Source organism: Manis javanica, chromosome 15 (genome assembly GCF_040802235.1).
Source record: "Manis javanica isolate MJ-LG chromosome 15, MJ_LKY, whole genome shotgun sequence".
NCBI classification, from domain to species: Eukaryota; Metazoa; Chordata; class Mammalia; order Pholidota; family Manidae; genus Manis; species Manis javanica.
Window position 1 is genome coordinate 60,144,409 of NC_133170.1, and position 27,701 is coordinate 60,172,109.

The 27,701-nt window shown below is 56.0% G+C and overlaps 1 protein-coding gene across 9 annotated transcripts in view; it reads right to left on the bottom strand.

Annotated features, from left to right (window-relative positions):
• SCN5A (sodium voltage-gated channel alpha subunit 5) overlaps positions 1-25,180 on the bottom strand; it is an 89,478-nt gene extending 64,298 nt beyond the window's left edge. For 8 of the 9 annotated variants that reach the window (XM_037014351.2, XM_037014349.2, XM_073222452.1 and 5 more), the window contains exon 1: positions 434-518. In XM_037014351.2, the coding sequence (XP_036870246.2) occupies positions 434-513 (80 nt within the window). In that variant the 5' untranslated portion in view covers positions 514-518. Of the gene's footprint in view, positions 1-433; positions 524-7,659; positions 7,779-10,282; positions 10,606-25,035 lie in introns of those variants that run through there. The other variant, XM_073222453.1, reaches the window with a different exon arrangement.
• Positions 25,181-27,701: the final 2,521 nt, after the last annotated feature.

A 27,701-nucleotide genomic window follows, 5' to 3' on the forward strand; every position in this document is an offset into this window, starting at 1 on the left:
CCTCAGCAACAGGCAGCAGAGATGGCACTGAAGTGGTGACGGCCCTGGGCCCGCACTGGACAAGTTCCTTCTCCAGGCCCCAGTCTCCCTGTCTGGCAGGGGGCAGTGGCTGTCCCTCCCCACTGGGCTGCGTGAGGGCTGCAGGAAACGAGGCTGGCTGCTCCACGATGGCGCCAAGTGCTCCAAGAGCCCCTTGGGGTCCTGTGTTAGAACCTCCTCCACTGCCGGCAGGCCTCCCAGGGGGAGGCAGGGACAAACCCTCCACTCACCACTCCAAGAGGTTGGCAGCACTGAAAGGAGCAAAGGGGGAAGGGACTGGGCCAAAGACCCTCCAGGGAAGCTAGTCCCTGGGCCTCCAGAGGTGCTTTTTGGAGCCATCATGTAGCAGGGAGGGGAAGTTGGTGGGGTGGCTGGTGGCCCTGAAGACACTTACTCGACATACTTGGTCCAGGGCGGAGGGTCATGCTGGGCCATGAACACACAGTTGGTCAGGATGGTGCACATGATGAGCATGCTGAACAGCGTGGCGAGGGTCAAGGAAAGCTGCGTGCAGGTGGCCGGCCGGGCCATCACTGCCAGAGGGCCCCACCCTCGGGGTTGTACCTGCCAGGCCAGCATTGCCACATCAATACGACAGAGGCTCCAGGGAGACACACTGGCTGGGCCCAGCTCTCCCCAGCCTCTCTGTGCCCTCACTGGCACTTGCAGCTCGACACCTGCCCTGCTCCATAGCCCCTGATTGGGACCAGCTGCCTGAAATGCACCTTCAGCACGGTTCCCTGTAGGGCCTGTCCTGGAGGGAAGGAGAGGCCTGCCTCAGGCCCAGGTCACCCAGGGCTGCAGGGGGGCACTGCCCTTAGCCATAGCAGAGGGAGGGGGCACTTATAAAATGCTCCTCAGGGGCCACTGGTGGGGCACAGGAAGGCCATGGTGGCAGGGCTGTGAGTTCTTTCCCTAGCTTCCCCAAAGGCTGACATTTGGCCTGGGACTTCTCTGAAGTGCTCTGCTGCCAAATTTACATACTTGGTCAGGACACACTGACCCTGGGGGAGGCAGGGGACGGAATCTCTGTCTGCTGCCGGCCTTTGCACATGCTCTTCATGCTTGTCCTCTGCTTCACCCAGTATGCTCCGTTTCCTCCTTCCAGGAACCCCATCAGGGCCACCCTTCTGAGCAGGAAGATCCCCCAGTGGGGGCATCCCTCTGAGCAAGGGCACCCCCCAGCAGGAAGACCCCCCGAGTAAGCTGTCCTGACTCTTTGGTTGCTGCAGCCTCTGCACCTCCAGGGCAAGGGGCATCCCCTGTTAGCACATGGTTGCTCCCTAAATAGCAATGCCTATCTGTCCCCCACCAGAAGGGAGCTCTTCAAATGCTGGGGTTGTGCCTTGGTTGTCCTTCTAGGCTTATGGCCTTGAACTGAGCCGCCCAGGCCTTGTCTGATCCCTGGCTCTTTGGCTACAGGTCTCAGCTACTGCCTCAGGCTAGACAAAGCCCTGACTGACCCCCAGGGCCTCCCTCACCCTGGCAGGACCTGCAGAGGGGCAAGGAACAGACCCTGAGCCTTCTGTGGCTGGGGCATGACCCAGAGCAGGGACGCTCTGCTGCCCTCACAAGTGGCTGGGTCCCCCTTCTTGTGTCTGCCCCAGGCTCCCCACATGGCCCCAGTCTCAGACCCGAGCAGCAGCTGCTGCAGGTGGTTCCCATGGGCTGCCCAGGAGCTGTGCAACTGAGCTCCCAGGTCCTGCCTCTTTCCTCCCTACCACAGCGCCACCCTTTCCCATGGCCCAGCCTCAGGTATGAAGACTGGAGGCAGTCAGACTGGAGGTCAGGCTGAGCTGGGGTGCTGACTTCTTGGGGGGGTTTTCCAGCTGGGGAGAGAGGTGAGGCCTCTCAAAGAATCTAGGTGGAAGCCAGATGTCTCCAGGTCTTCTGGGGAACCTAGGCAATCAGGCAATGTGCCAAAGTGAGCCCCAGTTCATTATGGATTCTCCAATTTTTCCCCTGAGGTGAGAGGGGATCAGGCTTTGGAACCCCCTTAGTCAAACCACAGGTGCCCAGCTCCAAGGCCACAGCTCCAGGAGGCCTTGATCCTTCCCGCTCAGAGGACACTTCTCCAGCACTGCTTGGTGTCTGCCCACCACTCTGCCCGTGTAGGGTCTCTGTGGTCAGGCCTCAGGGCCTCTCCAGCTTCCAAGGGCAGGATTGGACCCCCATCCCTCGTCCTCATACCCCTTCTCCCTTGCATGTGCACAGACACCACACGCGTTCCCTGTGCTCGGCTCTATGCCAAGGCTTTCCTGACCGGGCAGAGGGTTCACTGGCCCCTCAGTCAGCCTGTATTTATTCCACAGACCCAATGATACACCATCTACTGAGAATCCCAGATGGTTCCTGAAATATGAAATGTTAAAAGCAAATATTTACTGAGCCCTTCCCAGGTGCCTGGCTCTGCTCTTTTATCTGCTAACTAATTTGATTCGCCTGCAGCCCTCTGTGGTGTGGACATTGTCGCCATGTACAGATGAGGAGACCAGGGCACAAGGGAGTGAAGCTAAGCGTACTATAGAGGGTAGAATAGTAGGCCCCAAAGATGACTATAGCCTATTCCCTGGAAACTGCCAGTGTTAATGTATATGGCAAATGGGACTTTGTGGGTAGGATTAAGTTAATGGAGAGATGGGGAGACAATCCCAGATTACCTGGGTGGGCCCAATGTCATCCCAGGGACCTTGTAAGTGAATGAGGGAGGTATCAGAGCAATGCATATGGGGAGACACCCCACAGCTATCACCAGCTTGGAATATGGAGGGGGCCACAAACCAAGGAATTAATGCAACCTCTAGAAACTGGGAAAACTGGAAAGGCAATTCTGCCCAGAAAGGAACGTGAGCTGCCAGTGCTGTGATTTCAGCCCATTTTGGCTTCCTTCCTCCGAAACTGCAAGATGATGCACTGGTGTTGGTGGTGGTATGTGGCAATGTGGTGGCAGCCATGGGAAATGATGGTGGGGACAAAGCTGGTCTGTGGTACAGCCCAGCTCCCAGCCCTGATGCCCCATCTCTGCATGATGACACTAAGGGTCGCTGATCCACTCTGCCTCCTGACTGAGGGGCCTGGTGAGTCACACTGCCTGGGCCTCACCCACCAAGGGCCTACGCTGCCCACACTTGACCTCTGCCACCTCCAGGGCAGTGTGAGAGCCAAAGAAGCGGGTGGCTCTGTAAAATGTTAGTCAACCGCTGCCCAGGAATTGACAGTGCCCAGATGTAGACCCATGACTGAGCAGGCCCCATGTGGGCAGAGGCAAAGGGAACACAATTGTCATTTCTAAGCACAGCGCTCACCTGAGCAGTGTGCCTGGCCCTGGGGGGAGGTAGGGAAGCATCTGAGCCACTGAACTGCTCTAAGATGGGATGTTATGAGGAACCAGACCAGTTTCTGGTTGGGCAAGCAGGAAGACTTCCTGGAGGAGGCATTTAGACAGGCACTGAAGGCTGGCCAGGGCTCCTCCAGCAGTCAGTTTGTGCAGCTGGTCATGGTGAAGTCAGGTGGACCAAGGTCTGGGGAGGCCCCTCATGGTGTAGCCACCTCTCCTGGTTGTAGGCAGACCAGTCACAGCTCTCCCTAGAGTAAGAGAAAAGGGCCCTCGGCAGAGAGCAGTGGTGTGAACAGCTGCCTTGGACCAGAGGACTTGGCTGGACACAGGCAGGAGCTGAACTTGAACATCAAGACTGGGGAGGGCCAGGGTGGACAGCCCTTCCAAGCCCTGCCAGCCACACCCAAGTTCTGTGGTGGGAAATGACAGGAGCTGCCTACTGAGGACACAGCAATGGCTTATGGTGAGGAGTGTCAGACTCCGGTGTCTCTGCCATGGCACTGCTGAAAACCCTGCCTGGTTCTGGGGCCTTGGGGAGGGTCCTTCCACTATTCCCAGCCACTACTCTGTGTGCGTCATTGCGTTTACCTGGACTGAGCCTCTAGTCCATGTGACTCTGCCCAAAGCATCCCTGGGTACCCCGTGGAGCCCAGCATGCAGCCAGTGCCACAGAGGAGTCAGGCACACTCCTGGCCTGCCACACCTGTTTGCATGGTGGTAGCTTCAGACCCATGACTGAGCAGGCCCCATGTGTGGGCAGAGGCAAAGGCCAGCTCTCCAGGCCCGAGCGCAAATGAATATCTTCAATCCTGTCATGTCATTGTCCCCAAACACCCACTCCCAGCCTCATGATTAAAATGTCAGCAAGGACTCCAGCAAGGGTTGTGGGGAATGCCTGAAACTTGGGCTGCCTGCCTTCAGATCCCAAGAAGCCAAAAACAAACTCCCAAAGAGAAGGGACATGTGGGGGTACCATCATCTATTTATGCTGTTAAATGAACATGCAGACACACGTGCACACACACACACAAACATGTGGTTTGATTGCCCATTTGAATCTGCTAGAGAAACGTGGGAGGATTTTGTGAACAGATCCTGTGCACCCAGGCAAAATGCTTCTTGGTGTGAACGGGAGGCCTCTCTGAATGTGAGTGCAGTGGGCTTGGGAGCTCTGTTGGCTTCTTTTATTTAATCCTGGCAGGAACACATTCTGCAGGATTGTAACAAAAATACAAAGGAAAAAATATTTCTACATATCCATATTTACTCTTTAGGCAGCCTCCCAGGGATGCATTGCAAGTGTGGACCATGGAGCAAAGCTGCACGGAATTACTGTGTGCTCACCAGTGTCACTGTGAGCACTGCAGTTACAGTGAGTGTGTTTTCTTACTCGAGAGCTAGCCTGCACCACTGCCCTTTTAAGTCTCTCCTTGCCCTCATGCCCTTTCCAAAGGGCCTTGCATAGAACTGTGTGCACACCAGGACTGGAAGAGCATTGGAGTGGATACGAAAATACAAGCCAGCAATGGGTGCAGAGTTTGGGTTTTGCAAGATGAAGAGGTCCTAGAGGTCTGCTGCACAATGTGCAAATGGTTACAAGTACTGTACTCTACACTTCAAAATGCTTAAAATGGTACATTTTCTGTTACGTATTTTTTACCACAATAAAAATAAATGTAAGCAGGGTGAAAGTTCACTATTCAAAACATGAAATATGCGTGCATTAGAAATGCACCATGAGTGCTAACAGCATGGGGTTTTTTCTGAGGCATGAGAATGTTCTGTAATTAGACCGTGATGACAGTTGCATAACCTTATGGATGTACTAAAACCCCCTGAATTGCACACTAGAATGGTAGATCGTGTGGTATGTGCATTTATTATATGACCATATCTCAATTAAACAACACCAAGAAATGCATGGACGGCTTGTAGATTCCTAGGCCTCACCCTGGAGTGTCTGGTCTGGAAAGAGCTAAGAGCCTGCCCTGTAAATATACTGCCCAGGTGAAACTGAGGCCCTCACATTTGGAAACAACGGCCCAGGGCAGCATGCTCATGGATGGTGGGGACCTTGCTGAAGCCCAGGTTCTGGGGAGGGGCCTGAGATTCGGCAAGTCCTACAAGAACCTTGTGATGCTGATGCCATAGTCCATGCAGAGCACTTTCAGTGGCAAGGCTCCAGGGCAGAGGGCCTGCTCCCAAACCCCACACTGCAGGCCCTCCTCTTTCCCAGCCCTGAGCCCATGTTGGGTGCTGTTGGGAGCCAGCAGTGTGCTCTTAGCCCAGGCAGCACAGTGGCCCAGCACAGGGTCTCACCCCTGCCAAGCCACTTCCCAGAGGCAGCTGCCCTGGGGGACACAGGTGGCTCCAAGCCCTCAGGGCCAGTCCTGCTGGGGGAAGCCAGCACCTCACAGCCTCAAGTCACTGCTCAGTGGGCTCTCTGGCCAGGCTGGGGACTCCGGGGCCCCTGCCGCCTCCTTGGCCCATCTGCCTCCCTGGCTTTATCCACTCCTTGGCTCGAGCGAGGGCCTTGCAGGAGCCTTGGGGCTGCCACTGCATCCCTGGAGGCTGCTGTGGCTGCCAAACAGCACTGGGTTGGTTAGATACCTGAAGGAGAAGCCCCAGGTGGGAGCGCAGCAGCTTTCAGGGAGGCCACGCCCTCGCAGTGAGGCTCAGAGCAAGTAAGAGGCCAGGCTTCTCCTGCCCCTCCGCACTGCTCTCACCAGGCTGAGCCCCACTCCAGGGTGACCACAACTCCTGTAGCTGTCTTACCACTCAGGCGACTACAAAATTCCCAGGGGGCAAGAACAGGGCCTATTCAGCTCCCTACCCCCATGGTGCCCGGCAGAGCCCTGGCATCTATAGAGAGCTTAGGATGAGCTGCAGAATGGCTCAGATTTCAATCTAGAACCACTCTTACCCCACAGAGTAAGATGTAGCTGTGAATGGCAGGCTGCCCTCTGAGCATAGCTCCTCCATGGTGTCTGCTTGCCCTACCGACTCCCCAGCATTTGCCACAGCCATAGCCTGCATGTGGGATTTTCTGCAGACATGCACGTGTCTCAGGAACCCCCTGAGAAAGGCAGAGGCAGTGGAGGAGGGGAAGAGCATCTGCATGCAGAGAGCAAACACCACACCCAGCCCCTCCAATCAGCCTTTGGGGTTCAGATCAGGCATTGGGGCACAGGCAGGCAGAGAGCAGAGCCCCAGGGGCATCCCTCAGCCTGGGCCAGGCAGGAAAGGCCACGTGGTCTTGGCTACTTAGTCCCTCACTGGGTAGTGGTTTTCCTTGAGCCTCCTGTTTTGTCTAGAGGTTAATGGGTGAGGTCTCTGCCTTGGCCTCAGGAAAGGCCCATCCACAGTGGGGAACTAAGGGGGACCTTGGGGAGCTCTCTCGGGCTGGCCCACCACACCCACAATAATCACAGCAATGAGCCAAGTGGCATTGATTCAATTAGCAGCAGAGCAGCTGGCAGCCACAGGAAGCTGCTCTGTGCCCAACACAGAGGCCTCGGGCTCCGCAGCTGGACACGTGCCCTCCCAACAGCCTCCATCTGTGGGGCCCTTTTCTGAAGTCGGGAGAACAGCCATGGCTGGGTGCTGGCACCCCGTGCCCTGTACTCCATCCCTGAAGGAGGTCCCCAGGACTCAAAAGACCAGTGTGGCCCTTACAACGCTGCGGCATGCTGACAGCTCTCCTCCACAGACTGCAGCTTTTTTAGGCTGTGGTTTATATAATTGAACGCTAACCAGAGTTCTTTGAGATACTCTGAAACTGCAAACATTTTGTCAACACTTAATCAAAAAGCAAGTGTTGCCTCCCTTCAAAGATGCCCACATGTGAATAAACTGGAGGCCTCCCTTTGGGACATGGTTTCTCCTTGGCCAAGCCCTGTGACCTGTTTGAGGTCCCTGAAAGAGGGTGGGCAGGCAGGGCCGAGGGGGTGCAGAGGGAGGAGGCTTTGGAGCCAGTATCAGAGCCAGGGAACACTGACAGGCCTCATTGCTCCTGGGATCCTCAGTAGCTTAGCTTCTAGGGTGGTTCTCTGCTAAAGAATTGGAGCAGGGTTTCCCACACTTCCATGTGCCCAAGCATCCCCTGGGACCTCAGCAGGCCTGTGGTGGGTCTGAGGGCCTACATGTCACCAGCAACCAGGCAAAGACCGTGTTGCTTGTCTGAGGACTGGCCAGGAATTGGCACGGCTCTTGGCCCTGGACTCCCTGTCCATCCCCATGTGGGGCTGGGGGTACACACAGCAGACACTGACTGCAAAGGATATGAGTGAACCAGAATCTTCACAGCTGCTCTCCGGACTGGATGGAAGGGGCTGAGCACATACAGGGCATTGGTGGCACTGAATCGGAAGATGGTCTTGCCTTTATTCAGCACGATGAAGGTCTGTGGACAGAGAGTGGCTTCAGGTCAGGGCGGCCGATGCCAGCCTCGTGGAAGAAAGCTTTTGGGGGACAGCTGTTGGTCCAGAGCCCTAGAAACCTGGCTAAGGGGTGTGGTGGGAGGAAGGGGTCTGGGGACGGGAGCAGCCAGCACACTGGGAAGGTTGGTGGACCCTCATTGTGCTGCCCATGACTGGGATAGGATAAGGTCAAATTTTAGTTTAGTTTCAAAATTACAACAAGAAGGGCCTCTCATGATCTCAGCCGGGATGTCACAACAGAGGCCCACACCCAGCTGAAAGGGACTCCCTCTTTCCCCTGCTGCCTCTGACCGCCCCCTTCCCTGTGTGGCTTCCCCACCCTGCTGGAGTGAGGGGTTGGTGGGAGAGTGGGGTTAATGTGAAGGCTAAAGCGTGGGGAGTGCGGATGGGGAAATTGCAGACCCCATCCCAGCAGACAGAAGCTTCCCTGGGGTCCCTGTCTTCTAGTATCCAGGCTGGATATTAGCCCCACCCCACCCAGAGACGACCCAGTATTTCCCGTGAGGGGATCTTGAGCAGCCCAAGGTGGGTACCCTCCTGAAGCTTCCAGAAAACACTGTCTACACAGCCACTGGGCTGTGGGAGTGGACAGTGAGAGCTGGAGGCTGAGCCATGTGCTGACTTTGGCCCTGGACTCCCTGTCCACCCCCCTGTGGGCCTGGGGGTACACACAGCAGACAGACTGCAGAGAATATGAGGGAACCAGAATCTTCACAGCTGCTCCCCAGACTGGCTCCATCAAGTGGGCATTTGGGTCACTCAGGGATAGCAGTCCACACCCTATCCCCACGCTACAGCCAGCACACGGGAGATGGCACAGCCCTGGGGTGCACTTCTCCAGGGGATAACCTGGGGAGACAGCTCACCAGATACATCATAACTGAAAGCTCTGTTGGGTGCTTGTGTCATGGTGGGACTAAGGGCAGTGTGGCTGGAGTCAGCAAGCAGAGAAGGGTAGAGGCCAGGATCATACCTGGGCCACAGCTCAGGTATTCCCAGTCCCTGGGACAGAGGAGGGTGCCTCTGACTCCTTCTAGGCCCAACTGCCACCGGCCCCCAAATCCTCACCCAGCCCCGACTCTGCTATGGGTTCCCTACCTACCTCCCTGCCTGCCCCCGCTGACTCCAACCTAATCTAATAGCCACCTAGACGTGTGACTGAAGCTGTGACCTTAACACCTGCACCCCTTTTACCCTGACCCTAATTTTTACTTCCATTCCAGCTTTGACCGACACTCACCCTCCCTGACTACTCCCAACTTCCAGCCTAATTTCACCCCTAACTGTGGCTCCAACCCCCACCTGAGTCACCTGGACCAGAGGTCAACAGGACTAGGTTTGAGGATCTGTGCATATGGGGTGGGTGGGCTCTCCCCTCACCCACTCACACCTACACCCACATGTTGCACGTGGAGAAAAATGTGCACCTTGCCCACCCGCAGGCTGCTGGTCTCCTAAACGCAGTCCCGAAGCCCACACTCGATGTGCATGACCCACAACAGCATATCTACCATGTGCTCTGGCTCCCCCTGTGCATGCCGACCCCATGTGCCCCACGGTACTCCCCAGCCCGGTACTGACTCAGTAATGGGGGCAGCCCCCACCTTCCTTGGTACCTGGTCTTCTGGGGAAAGGCCTCCACCAAATTCAAACCCGCCTTCCTCCAGCAGTGAACCCAGAAGTGCGGGCAACCGGAGTGCGGACCAGGCCTCTGCTGGAGCCCTGTGCACCTGTGGCTTGGCTGCAAGCAGGGCTGGGCACACGGTCCAGAGAGGAGAGGCCAGGGCAGGGGACCCAGTTGGGGAAGTGTGCCTTCTGGGTAGAAACCCATGCTGGGAGGAAACCTGAGTCACCCAGCCTAGTGGACCAGTGAGTCCACAAAGGCCACTTCCTCTTCCTGCACTCAGGAAGGACAAAGGCAGAGCAGCCTCCCTCCCACCCCTCTCAGGTTTCCCACCGGCTCTCATGGTTCCTTGCCAGCCTGCGAAGCCCAGAGCCCTTGCTGTGGCCTCCAGTCTGAGCTGTGGCACAGCAAATGCCCAGCAGATCCAGGGCAAATGCAGGGGCCACATGTTAGGAGAGGGGGTCACATGCTGTGTGCTAGAGCCCACACTCAGCTCAGGACAGGACTCAGGGCCCAACTCCAATTCCTACACCACGGGACAGGGAAGAGGCCTCCAGATGGGACAATCTAGCCACAGGGGATTCCAAAGTGAGACGGCAGCGGGAAGCAAGATCTCAGCTGTGGCTGCCCCCTCATGATGCCCGACTCTCTCAGGCAGCGCATTTCTGGCCTTTTATCCTGGAACTCCAAAATTAAGGTGACTGGAATATAGATCACCAATGACTCAGCCCCCCAAAGCCCCAAGTAGCCCACCCCCAGCTGAGCCCCATATGGAGGCAAGGCCTTTCTAAGTCCTGCATCGACAGGGCAGCTGCACGGCATGTGGGTGTGGGGCACAGTCACCTTTCGGGTGCTGTAGAAGGGGTCTGGGTCCTCTAGGGGCTCCCCAATAAGCTCCCGGGGAGGGTTGCCATAGAGATCTGGCAGCTTTTTGGAGGCCTGCAGGTCCAGCTGGGGCTGGGGAGCCTCCTCCTCGGGCAGCCCTTCGCAGCTCTCCTGTGAGGCGGCTGAGCCTCGGGCCTGCTTCTCTGCCACGCGCTTCTCGATGGCCGCCAGGGACTCCCTGGTGAACCTGCGGAAGACGCTGGTGCCCCGAGGTAGCAGGAAGTGTGCCATCTTCTCATCCTGCTTCTGGGGCACGCTGTCCTCACAATGCTTGGGGGGACCTGGAAGACACAGACGGGGCCTGATGCCATGCCCAAGGCTGGGACAGGGCAGCCAGGCTGCTGGAGCAAAGGGATGAAGGTCCTGACCTGTCCACAGGCACACCTTGCTGACACTGGCCTGGGTGAACCCAGAGCCCCTCAGGCTGTGGAGTGCAATGCACGGTGCCATGCAGGGGAGCCCACATGGCTCCTCCCTTTCCCATCCCAAGAAGCATGTCTGAGGCAGAGGTGACTGTCATTGAAGTGCCTTTGACCTGCCCCACTCAACACAGGACACACTTGCCCCTGAAGGTTCTTAACCAAGCCCAACTGGAACCATCATGATACTTCACACAACTGGTGCCGACGCATTCTGCACTGAGGGGGACACTCCTAGATTTCTGGCAGGGCTGGTTCTGAACAAATGAAGGAAGGACTAAATGATGAGGAATCTGAAGGTGAGGGCAAGGGCATTAGAAGGGGCCTGGTGTGCCCTCCTCCCAAGTGTGCCCCTGCTATAGGAAACCTTGGGCTCCTGTGGATGCCGAACAGGGCCTCCTGGGCCAGTGTCTGCAGTCCAGGCTTCTCTTCCAGGAAGATCCCCAGACTGGGCAGTAGGGCCAGAGAGTGGGGATACTCTGATCTCCCCACAGCACCACATGCCCACATGGAGAAGGGTGCCCAGACTTCACTTGGTGCATGGAGGTGCCCATATCTGGACACTGACAGGCTATCTGTGTCAGCTGAAGATCCAGGCAAATCCTGTGCATTTCTGCAAACAGCCACATAGCACTTTTGGAGCTGTCACCCAGATGTTGGTGCCCTGGTATAAACAGCTGCAGCAGAACCCTGCTTAGAGGATCCCAAAGAAGTCCCCAGGGTGAGGTATCTTCCCAAAGATGGGAATACTGAGAGAATCGCAGGCTTCTCACACCTCTGTTGGCTCCCCTCCTCCCAAATCTGAACCAACAAGGGTTGCCCCAAGTGACAGCATAACCGGAAAACTGTGACCACCATCAACTAGGACATTCAGCCAGCACATGGGTGTGATGCCAAACCGGGAGAATGTGGCCCCCGGAGGCCTCAAATGATCCAGGGCCTGGTGTGAACATGCTCTGCCTATGACATGGAGGCTGAAGAATGTGCTCCTCACTGTCCCACCAAAACAGGATGTGGTCTGAACAGCCCCTGACTGGGACACCACAGGTCAGGAGGGGAGGCAGTGTCCCTGATTACCACATCAAACCCAGGAATGGCTGGCACCAGCTCCAGAGGGCAGGGCGGACACCTGCTGGAGGTCTCTACCAGGACAGAATCCCTTTCCATCAACAAAGGGCCAGCTGTGCCTGGCTCTTACTCCTGTGAAACTTGTCACCAGTGACCTCCAAGAGCTGCCACCATACTAGCCCCGTGCACAGCCTTGCAAAGGACCCAGGCCCCAAGCACGCGGTGCTGCTGTGCAGCAGGCACCTGGCCAGGTGACAGATAAACAGTTGAGCAAACACAACACCGCCAGGCCTCAAAAGGGCGCCTCTGGTCCCCGGGGAAGTGCAGCAGGAGAAGAGTGAAGGGAGGCTGCCAGAGAGGCCCCAGGACGCAGGGCTTCAGGAACCGCCCCGCCCTTCAGCACCTTGTCTTGTTTCATTCAAGTCAAGTGAAAGGAACATCTTTGTGAAAAATAGCAAGTGAGGGAGGGGGTCCCCATTTTATACAGCTTGTCCCTGTCTACCTTCCAGCTTTGTGTGAACGAAGAAAGGCAACTGTAATGCCTGTCAACAAGAGGAAATGGTGATTTTTTTTCCTTAGCTGGTAGAAATTTGGGTAACTTTAAACTTTCTTCTCTGACCTTTTCTGAGGTCCCAGCATTATTTGTAATGATTTTGCATTATTTTTACAAAAATGATAGTCATCATTTTTTTTAGTAAAAAAAAAAAGCCAGGCCAGATGACAGCAGCCTCTTGAAGGGCAGTCCTCTCCACCATGAGCGATCGCTAGTCGCGTAAATTAGGAAGCCTCTTCTTTTACCCGAGTTATTTCCTAAGAATAGTGTTCTCTGTCTCATCATATCCACCTGTGTCCGCAAGCCTGCAAGAGACACATGCACACAAAGGGACCTGCAGGGGCTCACAGGTACATAAGGCACTTGAGTGTGTGTGAGCTCAAACCTGCATAAACTTCTGTTCTAGTAAAGGTGTTTTTAAAATCTGAACTGAAATCAACTATTCGTGCAGATTGATGCATGTATCCCATGTGTACAGGTGGATGAATTTCCATAAACTGAACACATTTGGTCAGCATCAGGGTCAAGAGAAAAACTATCCCCAGTCCTTCAGACCTGGGTTCCCTTCCTGTCTCTAATTCCCCTCTCTGGTCAGGGGTGACCACTCTCCTGGCTGCTATCAGCAGACATTAGCTTTGCTTATCCTATGTAGTTCAGGGGCTCCTAACAGACCTCTTGGAGGGACTGAAAGAAAATTCACGGGGAAGTTGCATCTCATTCTCATTAACCTCTAACTGAAATTGAGCATTTCCTTCACCTGCAGGTAGCAAAACGCAAGTGTCTACAGTACCTGGGACCAACAGAACCTGCCCTGTTTCCTGTCCAGGTGTATCATGAATTCTCACTGCTACTTCAAGAGCAGAGTAAGCATCAGACCCACTGCTAGGTCTCATCACTCAATATGTTAATAAGGATGCCCTGGCCATGGGGCCCAGGTCCCAGGAAGGGTCTTGTCCCAGCAGAGCACCCAGGCCCCTGAGGCTCTACAGTTTCTGAAACCAGATTTCAGATGAAGTTCACTGCTCCCCAGCAGCCAGGAGGCCTCAGGTTCCAAAGTCAACCAGCCAAGAGCGTCCTTTGTTTCTGGCCCAGCAGGCGCCCACGCTGGACCAGCAGGATCCCTTTTCTCCTGCTTCCTGCACCTGGTTCTGGCCATGCTCTTTCTTCAGCAGCTCAGGGCCTACACCCTGCTGTGGTGGAGACTGGCTGCAAGGTTTTGGGTGATGCCAGGGTGAGGAGGGGTCTGGGAGGTCTGAGGATGCTCCAGGCTCCAGCCCAGCCCAGCCACCCTGCAGGGGTAGGAATCAGGCTTCCTGCCTCCTGGAGAGGAACCCCCTCTGGCTGGGAAGGGCAGGGGGCCTCTGTCTTGCATGGCTCCAAACTGCAGGGGAGCCTGGACCTGACTTGACAAAAGGCCACAGCCACACTCTTCTAGGGGCTGGCACCCCTCGACTCCCTCCCCTCCCCCAGGACAGCTTCTCCATGGGCACTAGCCCTACAGCTGCTCCCTGGGCTGGGACAGTTTCTCCCAACTGACTGCTCTTTCTGGACCAGCTGCCACTGTGTTGTCAGCTTCCATCCAGCTCTAGGAATCCCCAGCTCCATCCTGTCCCAAATGCATCAGCTTCTGGTCACTGTGTGGGTGTCTCCCTAAGTTCTGCTGGCCCTTGTGCAGCCCCCACCCTCCCTGGCTCAGACTTTCCCATGCACCTGCCCTGCCCTGTCACCTCCAGGTCTCCTCACTGCCCTCCTCCGGGACAGCCTGGGACTGCCCACCCACAGTGACCCCCTCCTCTGGGCTGGAGCTGAGCCCTCTTCCTGGGCTTGGCTGCTCCCTGGCAGGGCTGGGTGAGGCTGGCCTCCCCAAACAGCCTAAAGCCTCTTCTCAGGGCAGGGCAGGGCCCTCCTCTGAGCCTCTGGTCTGTACGCAGGTGTCCACATCAGGTCAGGGACGCTGTGTGGAGGGTACTGGCTGTCCACACCAGAACCTGGACCCCCTGGATGGTCTCCGCCTTCGATCCCTTCAATTGTATTCCTGGAAGAAGACTTTCCTGGACACGAGGGGCAGACAGCTAGTGCTCAGTCCAGGGTGGCTACAGCACGGTGACCTGGACCAACAGCCTGGTGGTGCAGGGTGGCTGCTGCTGGGTTTGGGACTGAGCTTGGGACTTTCCCAGTTAGCACGAGATTCCTGTGTGCCCTCCACCCTTCGGCCCCAGACAAACCAGGACGGCTGGTCCTCCCAGGTTTGAAGGGGACTCTGCGTCCAGCCTTACCCTCCTTGCAGTCGCTTCCTGCCACTTCCCCTCCCAATCTCCAAGGCAGGCGTGCTCCATTTCCTGAGTCAGGCCTGGCATTCTGTCGCCTTGGAATCCGAGCCTCTGGAACATGGCACACACAGAATATTCTTTGCCATGTAAATTTATGCAAAGCGCCCTGTGGAAGTGGTTCCCCCTGCTTCCTAGGAAATCTCTGCCGGCTTCCTCTGCTCTGCGCTCCCCAGCCCCACCTGCCCGTACTCTGGGGAGACCCCCACCCATGGCCAGGCACTGGGCCCACCTACGCCCTGGCCTCACAGCACTGCATTTCACCCTCTCAGTCCTAAAGCAAGAGGCTCAGGGAGGGGATGTGGGCGCCCCTGAATCAGGGGCTTATTCCCCACAGATGAAGCTAAGGGCACCCAGGAGCGAATTCATTCCTTCCTCGAGGAGAACACATTAAAACTAATTAACACCTCACCTCATTCACTCATTTTATTAATTGAATGATTCAGTGAACATTTAGTCAGCACCCACTGGGTACAGGGTCCTACAAATGACTTCATGGAATACTTTTCTTCCCAAGGAGATGAATCCCAAATCTACAGGTGATGATGGGGAAATGAAGAAAATCAGGAGAGACTCAGTGGTGGGTTGTAAGGAAATTTCCACTCAGTCTGGCTGAGCTTGGCAGTGAGGAAGTGCCCTGGACTGAGAACCCTGCCCTGTGTCCAGCTCACGCCCCTGCCTCCCACCAGAGACTTCCTGCTCCTCCGTGGGCCAGGGATGTAACTTGGAAGCAAGACTGCACATGTGAGTCTGCGGGCTGTGTATTCTGGGGTAAGTAAATTGAAGGTTCTCTGACTTAGTTTCCCCATCTGTAAAATGGGCTACTGACAGAACCTATTCCACAAGGCTGTTCTGAGGCACATACATCTTAACACTTGTACATGCTGGCCACTCACAGTGTGCATGAATGTCAGTTGCTGTTACCATTGTGGCTGTTGTCATTACTGTTCTCCCAAGAGTTCCAGCCTCGAGGACTTTCTCTGAAGAGCCCTTCTTGCTACTCACACCAGCCTTCCTTTCCTGCCTGCCGGTCCTCTGCTTCTCTGTGCTCTGGCATACTCGCTCTCCATACCCGCTTCATCACAGGGTGGAACAATTACTTCCACATCTGCTGCCCCCTTTGGCTGGGTCCCATGCCCCCAGAGTGTAGCCTGGCCTGGCAGAGGTGCCTCTAGAGCCTGGTGAAGGAGGGATGAAAGGAGGGAGAGGTGAAGCCACACAAGCCTTTCTACTGCCCAGCCACTAGCCCACACTGCACCCCCACACTGTGTATGCCATTCCCTGTCTGGCCTTCAGGTTCCTCAGCCGTGAGCTGGGTCGGGTGGTCCCAGTGTTAGCACGAGTCCTCTGCATGCAGAGGCTGCTAAGTGCTGCTTGTGGCTCACCTTATTGCATCCCTAGAGAGCGGGAGGTTACCAGCTCTATTTCACAGCCGGGAGATCTGATGCTTGGAGGTGAAGCAGGCAAGCCCCAGAGTCTGCAGCCAGGCCTGCTGCCTAACCACTGTCACGTGTGCCACACTACCTCCCACCTCGGAGGGCACAGGCTCGCCCACCTGGACTGAGCATGGCTGTGAGCCCCACTCCAAGGCCTCCTCTGAGGCTGGTCCTCCCTCCACGCAGCCTGGCAGGGCAGGCCCGCCCACTTGCGCCCACACGTGGGCAGAGGCTCCCAGGGAGACCTGGCCAATTTCTGCCTGTGCCCAGAGTCAGCAGTTTCCCTGAAGGAATCGATTCCCCAGCACATTTTCCCTTCAGCTCAGGCACAGTAGAGCTGCCCCATCCAACAGGTGGCCACTCAACACACATGGCTAGTGAGCACTGGGAATGTGGCTAGTGCCAATCACGATGTGCTGCTGTGGGATCCACACCAATTTTGAAGGCTTAGTACAATAAAGAATGTCATCATTAACTTGTAAACATGATTGTAATTTAAACTGGTGATATTTTGGATATACTGAGTTAAATAAAATATGTTAATCTTAAGCTCACCTGTTTCTTTTTACTTTTTAAAATGTGGCTACTAAAAAATTTGAAATTGTGCACGTGACTTGCATTTGTAGCTCACATTGTATCGCTATAGGATGGCACTGCCAGCGAGTTCCAGGCGCCAGGTCCTAAACCTTTAGGGAACTCCACCTGCTTTGGGGCTGGGCCTCAGGGCTGGTCTAGGGGGCAGAGAAGGGGAGGGGGCTGGAAATGGAGGGGAGGAGGGGTGGAGGAAGAGCCCTGGAGAGTTTTCCTCACTAGACCAGAAGTGGCCACTCTGGTTTGTGGCGTGGCCATGGGTGGTTGTGCAGGCTCAAGCCACAGGCCGTGATGGGAGAGGGGCTGACAGCATCTGTCCTGCGCAGGTGATTATCCACACGGTCCTGGCTGTCCGGGTCGGGCGTGGACAAAGGCTCGGCAGGGGTGCCAGCTGGTGCTTGTGGCCTGTGCCTTCAGGTCCTTGCTCCCAGATCAAAGGCACACAGGCATGTCCTTGTGTGGGGCCCCAGCTAACAGGCTCCCTGCAGGCTGCACTCCTTTGAGGCTGCAGAGCGTTAACCCTGTCCAGTCTGAGCAGAGGCAGGGGGAGGAGGATCCTGAGGGGCCTTCCTGCAGTCCCCATCCAAGGCCCCCTGCAATCTGGGGAAGCCCTGCAGAATCACCTCCGCCCCTCCCGGAGCTGATCACGCCCACCCTAGAAGCTGGGATGCCCTCATTTACATTCATTTGCATCTCATTTATTCCAACACTCGGGCTGCAGCCTGGAGAGCTCAGCCACAGGAAAACCCGCCTGCTTGCTCTGTGAAGGATCTTCACGTGGGGGAGAAACTGGGTCTGGAGACCAAGCCCCCTTGGGAGTGGGAGCCGGGTGGGAGCAGCAGGGAGAGCTGGCTGGGGGAGGGGAACCTTTGGCTTGAGCCTCGGATTCGGCCCAAACCTGCTCTTTCAAGCTTCCTTCCTCACAGTGAGGACAGGGCTCAGGGCTTGGGAGCAACTCTTTCATTTCATGGAGGGTTCAGGTCAGGGAGACTGCAAACTGTGAAGGGCACACAGGTCCCCCTTCTCCCCTTTGTCATCCCTTTACTGCTCCATGCATGGGGGGTCCATAATGTGCTGACCTGCACTGAGAGGCTATTGAGACCCAGGGCTGCCCCTGGGTGCAGGATCTGGTCGGGGAGGGAGGGGGCACTGGATGATCCACTACTCGGAGACCACAGAGCCCAGAAGTGGGAGAGCTGGCTCAGGCACCCAGGACACTTCTGCCCCAGACCCCGGAGGATCTACACACAGAGTACACGCAATTGGGCCAGAAAGGTGCCCATGTGTGGCCCAGGAAACACCCCCATGGCACACAGGAGTCCGCCAGACTGCTAGCAGCATCCCAAGTCCCTCTCTAGCCCAGTTCCACCCAATTCATTTTCCCCAATATCTGGGCTGCAAAAAGATTGTGCAGGGGACTGTGCACTGATGCCATGGCAATGGAGGTATTTATGGGGCACTGACTGTGTGCACTAAGGGAGACAGAAATGTCCCCAGAGAAATCTGGGAGGCCTAATACTACAGGGTCTCTTAACCCCAGAGGGAGATAAGCCAATCCACCTACACATAAAATCTATGCCGCAAAAGTGCCCATGACACAGAATAGCCAAATGTGCCCCCTTCTCCCCCAGTCACCTTTATAAGAAAATGCATACATTTTAGGGGAACAGCTGGGTAAATTGTAATGGAGACAAATACCTGTGTGACTACCACCCCAATTAAGACAGTAAATGTTTCCATAGCCTCAGAAAGTTCTGTATGGTGCCTTCCGGAAAACTCTTCTGACTTGTATCACTGCAGTTAGTTCTGCCTGCTCTAGAACTTCACATACATAGAATCATACTGTAGGGCTCTTGTGCATCAACTGTTCTAGCTCAACATAATGCTTTTGAGATTTTTGCTTTGTGTTTGTTGGTGAGTGCACCTAAGTTACCTGCGAGCACAAGTGACTCATCTGGGGACAAGTCCTTATATCAATCATAACAGGCAAGGGCTGGACGGGACCTGGAGTCCAGCTATCTCTAGGAACAGTCAGCCTCAGGGGATCCTTAGGGAGCTTTTTCACTCCCACCCTCAGACATTTCCATAAACTGAAGCTCAGCGATCATGCATCTAATAGATACCCAGGCCCAGCAAGAGCATGGGGGCTTTCCCTGGGATTCTGCATATGTTAACATCTAGCTGTCACATTATTTGACTGGCAGTCTGTGTGGCATCCAACCAAGGATGGCCAGCACGTGGTGGGGATGGCACTGCAAATGGCCTGAGCCCCTGCGTCCTCTTCTGTCAAGCTGGCTGGGTAGACAGGCCTCCATCCTTGGCCTCCCTGCACACCCATACCAGCTGGATATCCCTGGGTGGGGCTCTGGGTCCAAGGAATGGACTCAGGGCCTTGGATCCTTCTGGGGACAGGCCCATATGCCGGCAGCAGTGCTGGGCAGCAAAGGGCAGGCATTTTGGTTCTGAGGGGCTCCTTGGACCACTTTACTGCTATGGGCTTGGGGGCTCGGGTTGATGAGGCTGAGGCTTTGATGGCCAAGCAGAAAGTGCTGATGGGCTGAGCTGCTCCCTCCCATGGTCTGATCTCACAGTCCCCCACTTAGATGGTCCCAGGTCCCAGAGCCCAGCTCAGATGGAAGGACGGATGGAAGGACGCTAAGGTTGCCTGAGAACTGATTTGGTGCCTCAAGCTAGATGGCCTCTTCCTGCCCAGTGTCCCTTTGAAAACTGCCTCTTGAGCCAGGCCCTTCTTTCACACAGGGCTTCGAGGAATCAATACCTGCCAGAAAGGCATTTACCACCCTCCTGATGCCAGGAAGAGCATTTCTACTGTTCAAAATCCTTCCAAGAAAGTGCAGGGGCTGCCTGGGAAGGCCTGGGTGGGGCCAGCTAGACACAAGCCCTGGATTTAGCCCCACCTGCTTCCCCGTGTGACCTTGAGCCTGTGGGGTGACCACACCGGCCCTGGAGCTGCAGCACAAGCCATTGGGGATGTCAAGACCGGAATTTCCAAGAGGGCAAGGGACCTTCCTGGGCCCACACAGATGCATGAGAGCAGCTCCATCCTCTCCCTCAGTTAATACCCCTGTGGGGATGTGACTTTCCACTACCTTCCTGGGAGATTTAATCAGGAAAAGAAACTGCAGAGGCAAGAAAGAAATAATGCTGCCTTCAGAGCATCCACAACTGGCTGCAAATGCAATCTTTTACCTCTCCAAATCCCGGCATCTTCCATGACTGGCTGCAACCCCTCCTCCAGGCAGTCTCCTTGGCTGCTCTGGGCCCCACAGACCTCCTTCCAGGGAGGCTGAGCTCCCATCAACGACCATCATTTTCCCTGACCTGAGCAGACCTCTCTCTGGCTTTGGGGTAAACCTGGAAAGACCTGAGGGTCCTTGGATCCCTTCTGCCCATTCAGAGGGGCCACGGGCACCCAGCTCCCTAGACCACATCTGTGACTCTGCAGAGATGGTTTGGGGACAGGACTGGCAGAGGAGGTGGCACACGTTTCATAGAGCCCATGAGTCCAAGTGCTCCAGTGCTGTGTCAGCTTCGGTGCCTGCCCCCAGAAGGCCTAATTCTGGACTCCTTCCATTTGAGGGTCCCAGGCCCCAAGAATTGATGTGGGGTCTCTATGAATAGCAACCACTGCATATTGATCGTCTTAAAAAGATACAGTACATTCTAGGCCTGTGGAGAGGACAATTGTATCTAAAAATAGCCTTATCCCCTGGAACCACTGCAGCCCAAGGCTAGTGGTGTAAGTTGTGCCTAACCCAAAGGGCAGAGTGCAGGAGCAGGTGACTGAAAGGGTGGGGCTGGAGATGGAGGCTAGGACGTCCTACTCCCTCTGCTCCAGCCACAACAGCCAGGCAGGCTTCGGGAGCTCATGCCAGCCTCAGGGCCTTTGCACCTGTAGTTCCCTCTTTATAAGACCTTCTCTCCCAGATTTCCCCAGGACCAGTTCTTTCTTGTTATTCAGTCTCCTCCTTCCAGATGTCTCCCTTGACCAGTCCCTAGGACCATTTCCATCACATCGTCGGTTTATTTCCTTCACAGCACTGCCCACTACATAAAACTTATCTCCTGCATCTTTTTGTTTAGTGGCGTGCAGGCTGTCTTTTCCCAGTGGCACTTAAACTTCAGTTATTGTGCCTGAATTGTCCACCTTCTGGGATCTTCTGTGGCTGAATGCCCTGTCAAAGCTCGCTCCCACCACTCCAGGCTGAACTCTGCCTCAGACCTCTGGCCTGGTGTGGGCTGGTGAAGGCAGTGGGCACCCGACCCAGTTCACTTGCGGCCAGACAGCTCTGTGCCGGCGCTGCTCCTCCAGGGTCTAGCCTCCAGCCACTGCCACCAGCTGCCCCAGCTTCATCTCTCCTCTCTCTGCCTTCTCTGGGATGTGCCCCAGGATTTTTAGCCCAGCTCTGTCCTCCTGGGTACTTGCTACAGACAGCCTCCTGTGGTCCCCAGATGCTGCATTCTGGAATACTTTGTTCTCCCTCCTCTGAGCCCTTCCCCTCGCACCCAGCAGGAATCTTGCTCCTGCCTTCCAGAGATGCACAGGGCCTTTGGGACAGGCCCACTGCACAAGCTAGAACAACTGAGACCCCATGGCACATGTTCCTGCCCGGCCTTCAGCCCCTTGCTGACCAGAAAGACGTGTACCTTTGAGCTTGCACACGTGGAGGTCCTGCAGAAACATGCCCTGGGGGCCACTCCCAGTGCCCCCACACTCTCCTTTGCCCCGCCCCTTGCCAGCTCCCCTCTATCTCTTCCCTCCCTCTTAAACCATCAAACTCTTTGAAAGAGCTGTCTACACATTCTGTCTCCACGTCCTCACCTCCTGCTCACTCCTTGACCCACTCCAAACTGGTCTCCGTTCACACTGATTCATTCGTTCATTCACTCAGTCATTCAACCATGTTCTGTCCATGCGGGCACCACATTTTGTGGATGTTAAGAAAGGAATTTCTGTTGTCAAGGTCATCAGCACCTCACCGTGGTGCGATCTAATGGACACTCCTTCTAAATTATGCATTTTTCTTAATCCCCAGCTCACAGAACGCACCCTCTTAACTCTCAGCAGAGACCCCCCTACATGCCCTCCCTCCCTGCTCTCTAAACCCCATTCAGCTTTCCGTCCCTTCTGACAGCTCCCCCCAGCCACATATGCAGACTTTTCCACTGCTGGGATGCCTTAGCTCCAACTCACCCTCTTCACCACGCAAGGACCACCTGGGTGATGCCCAGGCCTCAACCCAGAGTCACATGAACTAGAATCTCTGGGGTGGGGGTGGGGAGGGGTTGTCTTATTTTCAGTTTTAAAGCTTTCTGAGTGATGCTAACACTGTCGAGGCTGGCCAGCATTCTTGCTGGATGATCTAATTCACTGCCACGACACCACAACCAGCCTCTGGGCTAGTTTCCACCTCCAGTCCAGGTCTTCCTCCTGAGCACTGGACCCTGCTCTCCAACCGACTGGTGGATGTCAGCAGCACCCCTGGAAGTACGAATTCAAATCTGCAAATCTTCAAATCTGGACCCTGAAACAGCTACCACTTCTTCTGTGTTCTTCATCCAGCTTGCCAACCCAAGCTTCACCTGCCCATTCCACCCACCCCCAGTGGAATACTGTGGCAGCAAACCCCACTTAATGCGTAATGGATGGTAGGGATGGGAGACACGGCACATCCCTGAGCAGACAGGAAAGCTGAACACCACAGGCCCTATCACTTGTGGTGAGCCGCCTGTCCCTCCCCTTCAACTGGAAGACTTGATGGCATCTATGGTCTGCACTGCAGAGGCAGTACAGTGCCAAGCAGACATAGCTGTAATTTCAAGTTCTGCTACTTTGTAGATGTGGGACATGAGCAAGTTACTTATTCTTTCTGGGCCTTCTTTTTTACCACCTGCAGAATGGTCATTATTATGGTCCCTGCCTGCAGGGTTGATGCAGGGATTCAGTGAGATGAGCCTTACAAGTGCTAGTGCTGTGCCTGGCGGGCAGAAAGCACTCAGTGAATGTTAGCTATTTTTAGTACCATTACTGAGGATAAATTCCCAATTCCTGAGTAGAGCTCACAAGGGACCCCGTGACTCTGACCTTGGCTTAGCTCTCACTCTTCTTTCCCTCACACCATGGGACCCAACAGATTACTGCTGTTTCACATCTCTATGCTTTTATGCACACTGCTCCTGGTGGCTGGACTGCACCTTTTCCACCTGGAAAACTCCTACTCATCCTGCAAAACCCAGGTAAGAGGTTATTTTTATTAGATACCCTTGACTCTCTTGGCCAAAGGTAGTCATTCTTCTTTCAAGTAAGCTAAGGGGATACACTTCTATCATTGGGTATCTTTCTAATAACCATCCCAAGGGTCAGCAGTAACTAGTGTCCTGTGAACAGAACAGACACTGCCACTGACCACTGTCCCAGGCTGCCCCCAGGTCTCTCTTCTCCTCAGATTGCCTGGGCACCAGCCTCCCCTGCTCCCCAACTCCCAGCTGTCTCTGGTGCTTCCCACCACTTCTCTGAGCTCGATCTTCATGCTGAGTGAGTCAATCCTGGAATTTTTCCAGAGGAGTTTTGATCACCACACAGAGACAGCCAGCCTCCTAGAGGCACAGCAGCTGCCCATGCCACACTGGGCGGATGCTGGTTCTTGGCATCCCAGGGTCAGTTCCCCTCCTGCTTGGATCTTCTTTGATCAGTCCTAAATCAGTTTGGCCCCCAGAAAGTAGATCTTAAGGAATCTTCACCCTGAGTAGTGCCCCAAATCCAGCCTCTCTAGGTGACCTTGGATAAGTCCTTGACCTACTCTCAGTCTCAGTTTCCCCTTGTACAATGTGGTGATGACGGGATTAGAAGAAAGTTCAGTGAGTCTCATTTCAGCATGGGGCTGGACATCCTAGCATAAAATCTGTGTTCCACACCGGCTGTCCCCTGGCCTCCCCTCCCTGTGCTCCTGTGACTGCAGCATGGTTGAGCTATCAGCCTGTGCCACCTCATTCCACCTTCCAGCTCCATTTCCACCCACTCACGTGCACTGCCCAGTTCTAACTGGGAGGAGCTGAGGGCATGACTGAGTGGAGGGTGGTGGCAAGGGCCTAGGCCTGGAGGACCTGGGCCTCTGGATCCTGAGTGGTTTGGTGGCAAGCAGAGGGTGGAAGGGCTGTGGATAGTAGGGTCATATGTGGGTGCTGTCTAGGCTTACTGGGGAGGTGCTTGGGGTCTCAGCAGGAGGTACGGAGACAGCTGAGGGAATCGCATGCCCACCGAGGGCCTCACGAGGAGCAGAGCCCACCACCTCAGGCTAGTCTCAAGGCACTAAGGAGAGAAGATGGACCCTGCCATAACCTCAGCCGTGGCTTCCTGATTCAGCCGTGCGCTGGTTTCCAACAGGTGTTTTGCAAGGCGGCCCAAGGCCAGGGCCCTGTCGCCAGCATTGCCCACCACTACCTCCCTCCACACCTCCGGCCCCCACCAGGCTAGGCACCTTCGTTTCCTTCGTTTCCTCCCAGGGCCCAAAGACGTTCAAGCAACACAGAGGTTGAGAGCCTCCTCGTCAGGGCACGTGCATCTGCCCAGGTCAGAGCTCAGAGCGAGCGGGCAGAAAACTCTCCCCGATCCCAGCGCACAGAGATCTCCCCGCGGAAAGCACACGGGGATCTCTCCGCCTTCAGGGCGCACGGAGACCCGATGCGCCCCGCTGGGGCGCCAGAGGGCAGAGATCTCTCCCTGGTCGGAGCGCGCAGAGTTAGGACATACACAGAGATCTCTGTCCCCTCAGGGCGCACAGAGATCCGACCCCGGTCAGGACCAGCAGAGCTCGTCACAGAGAGGCCACCCCCAGCGGACGGCTCGGCGGAGGCAGAGAAAGGGGTACCTGGCCCCCTCCCCCATTGCCAGCCCCGCTCGATCAGCTCCCCTGCTCCCTGGAACCACACTCACAGCGCGCCTAGTCGCCGCTCTGACCTTGGGGTCTCCGGCCTCGGGAATCCGGGTCCCAATCCCAGACCCTCCCGAGCCTGCGCCAGGTCGGCCGGGAGCCGGGGCCGAGCTCCCCTCCCCCGGCCGTCGACAGCGCGCTGGGGACCCGGAAGAAAGGCCAGGGGAGGGGGCGCCCGGCGCTTGGGGAGCCTCTGGGCTCCCTCCAGCCCGCAGCCCCGTGCCCCTTGTCCCCGCCGCCCTCGGGGCTGGGGCAGAAGTCGCCGGGCGGGGGGCGCGGGACCGTGGACGCTCGGGAGCAAAGTTGGGCGGCGGCAAGCGGAGGGGCTGCGCGGGCCGGGCTGCAGGGCGCGGGCGCTCGCTCACCTGCTGGTCCCCGGCGGACTCGGCGCGGCGCGGGCTCGGGGCACGGGGCGCAGGCTCAGCGGCCCCGGGGGGCGCGATGCCCGCAACCCACGGGCGCCGCCGCCGTCTCGGCTCCGCTCTCGGCTCGGGCTGCGGGCTCGGCGGGCTGCGCGGCGGGGCTGGGGGCGGGGTCGGGGCGGGCCCCGCCTGGGCTCGGCCTGGGGCTCGGGGCCCCCGGCTGGCTCCGCCCCGGAGCGACGCGCCCGGCTCCGCACGTGGCGCCCCGCCCGCTCCGGGGGCGCAAACCTGGCCCCGCCGGGGCGCACGTCGCCCCGCCCCGGGAGCAGTCTCGGCCCGCCGCCCGCGCTACAGGACAGGCGCCCGCCCCGAGCAGACACGGGCCCATCCTCACTGACTGGGGACCCCACGCCAGACACCCATCCCCGCGGACAGGACACGGGCATAACTGACGCTGACACACAGACACCCATGCTGAGACTGACACACTTAGAGGGGTGTACATGGGCACACGGACACCACGTGGCACAGCACTGACACACAGTGGTGCTGAGGCTAACACGTTGACAAATGCAGGGACACGCACATGACACACACACACATACATCCAGTGACACACTGGCACAGAGACACACACACTCATGTAGAAGCACATTCTTCTAGAGACACCCGCACGGACACACACAGACCAGAAACAAGGATACAACCAACAAACTCAAGAGATGGCCTCACTGAAATGGACTTACACGCTCACACAGTCACAAGGTCACCCCATTAAACCACACAACCTATGCCTTCACACATGGAGACACAAGCTGACACAAAGACAGAGAGACACTATCTGTCAGAGACAGACAGACCCGAAGGCTGACACACACAATCTCTCACACACCCAGGAAGCATGCCCAGGAACATACCTCCTTGTTTAAGCAAAACAAGCCACCAGATTTTCCCCACAGGACAGGGGTATAATCGTAAGGGACAGTATGCTTTACCCTGTGTGGTGGCCACTGCCCAGAGCAGGCTCGGGAGCACACACACACAGGCACACACAGACTTGGTCTTCTTTCCCACCAGTTTTTTACTTTCCTGACACATTTTCAAGTCTCCTAGAAGGAAGAATTGTTCTTAGAGGGCAAAACGGGTGCTAGAGTTGCCAGAAGGTGCCAAAGTGCTGGGTTGGGGAGCTCAGAGGCCGTGACCTGCCCTGCCATTGGGACCTTGAAGTCACCAGGGGCATCATCCCTCTGGGACGGATGTGGGCTCCAGGGGTCACTGGGTGTCTTCCATGTATATACCGGCAGAAGGGGCCTGGAGAGCCAGCCTGGGTGGGGCAATCAGTGAGAAAGCGGGTCCACAAGAAAGCTCAGGGCACAGGACCCTTCCTTGCCCCTGGTCAGGCTGTTGACCATGGCCGGTTTCCAGCCCCCTACGCTCCTCGGGTGGGCCAGCACCTCCCACTAGTGGCCGGAGCAGGGAGTGCAGGCAGTATCACCTCTCCAGCCCTGGTGTGACCACCTTCTCTGAGCTCACGCCTCCTAGGAGAGGCAGCAGAATGGGGTCCTCCCCAAAGCTTTCCACCACCAGCTTCTGGGCCCCCAAATGGAGATCGAAACTTGCAGATGGACATGGGGCCACGCAGGAGACTGAGCCAGAATGCAGCTGCTGGGGGCGGGCACTACAGAGCCCCCTGCTTCAGCTGTATACTTCAGCACATTTCTCAGAGGTGGGATTTTCACACCCTCCTTAGTGCTGGGCCCTTGGATGTTGCCAGCTGGAGAGGTGAGCTAAGTCCCATGAATCTGTATGTGCCCCAGATTTAGATGAGGGGAGTTGAGCCCCTGGGGAGGAGAAACAAGAACTGTGTCCTGTGGAGATTCAGCTAAGGTGTCTGATAGTCTAAGTGGGCAGGAAAGGACAATGGGCCTGAGATGGGGTACCTCCCACAAGAAGCCCTGGCCAAGATCTTGGCGCCCCCTTCTCTAACCCAGACCCCATCTAATTAAAGTGGGAAGGTGTGGCCAGCAGTCAGAGAATAACCAAAGGGTTTCAAAGCCAGTGTTTCCTTTATTGCACCCCGGCCCACCTCAGGTTCAAAGCTGGTTGATAATGCTGCTGTTGTGAGTTGGCTGGACTCCTCTCCCACATTGCTCCTTCCCTTTTATTTTCCCTTTGCAACCACCAAGTCGCTGCCCCACATGGGCTCTCTCTCTACCAGAAAAAGAAGGCCTTTAAATAAGTACATGTGGTTGTAAAATTCGTAGCATTGTTTGTGCCTTAGAGGGCACAAGTGTGTTTTCTGTTTTTACTGCCCAAGGCTCTTCTCTTTGTATTTTACTTCTATTGAACTATAACCAACATATGGAGAAGTCCACAAACTCTACATGTGCAGCTCAAGGGTAGCCACTGGTTGGAAATGTCCATACAACCAGCATGCAGATCAGGAAGCCAAACATTCCTAGTACCCCAAAGTTCCCTTCATGCCCTTTTCCTGTTGCTACCACATCTGCCCCAGTGTAAATGATGATACTTGTATACCCACAATCAATTCCCCACATCAGTTTGGGCTAGCATTGATATTTATTTAAACAGAATCACGTAGCACAAACTCTGGTGTCTGGCTCCCTTTGATCAGCTTTAGGTTTGCAAGGTTCGTGCATCTTGCTGTT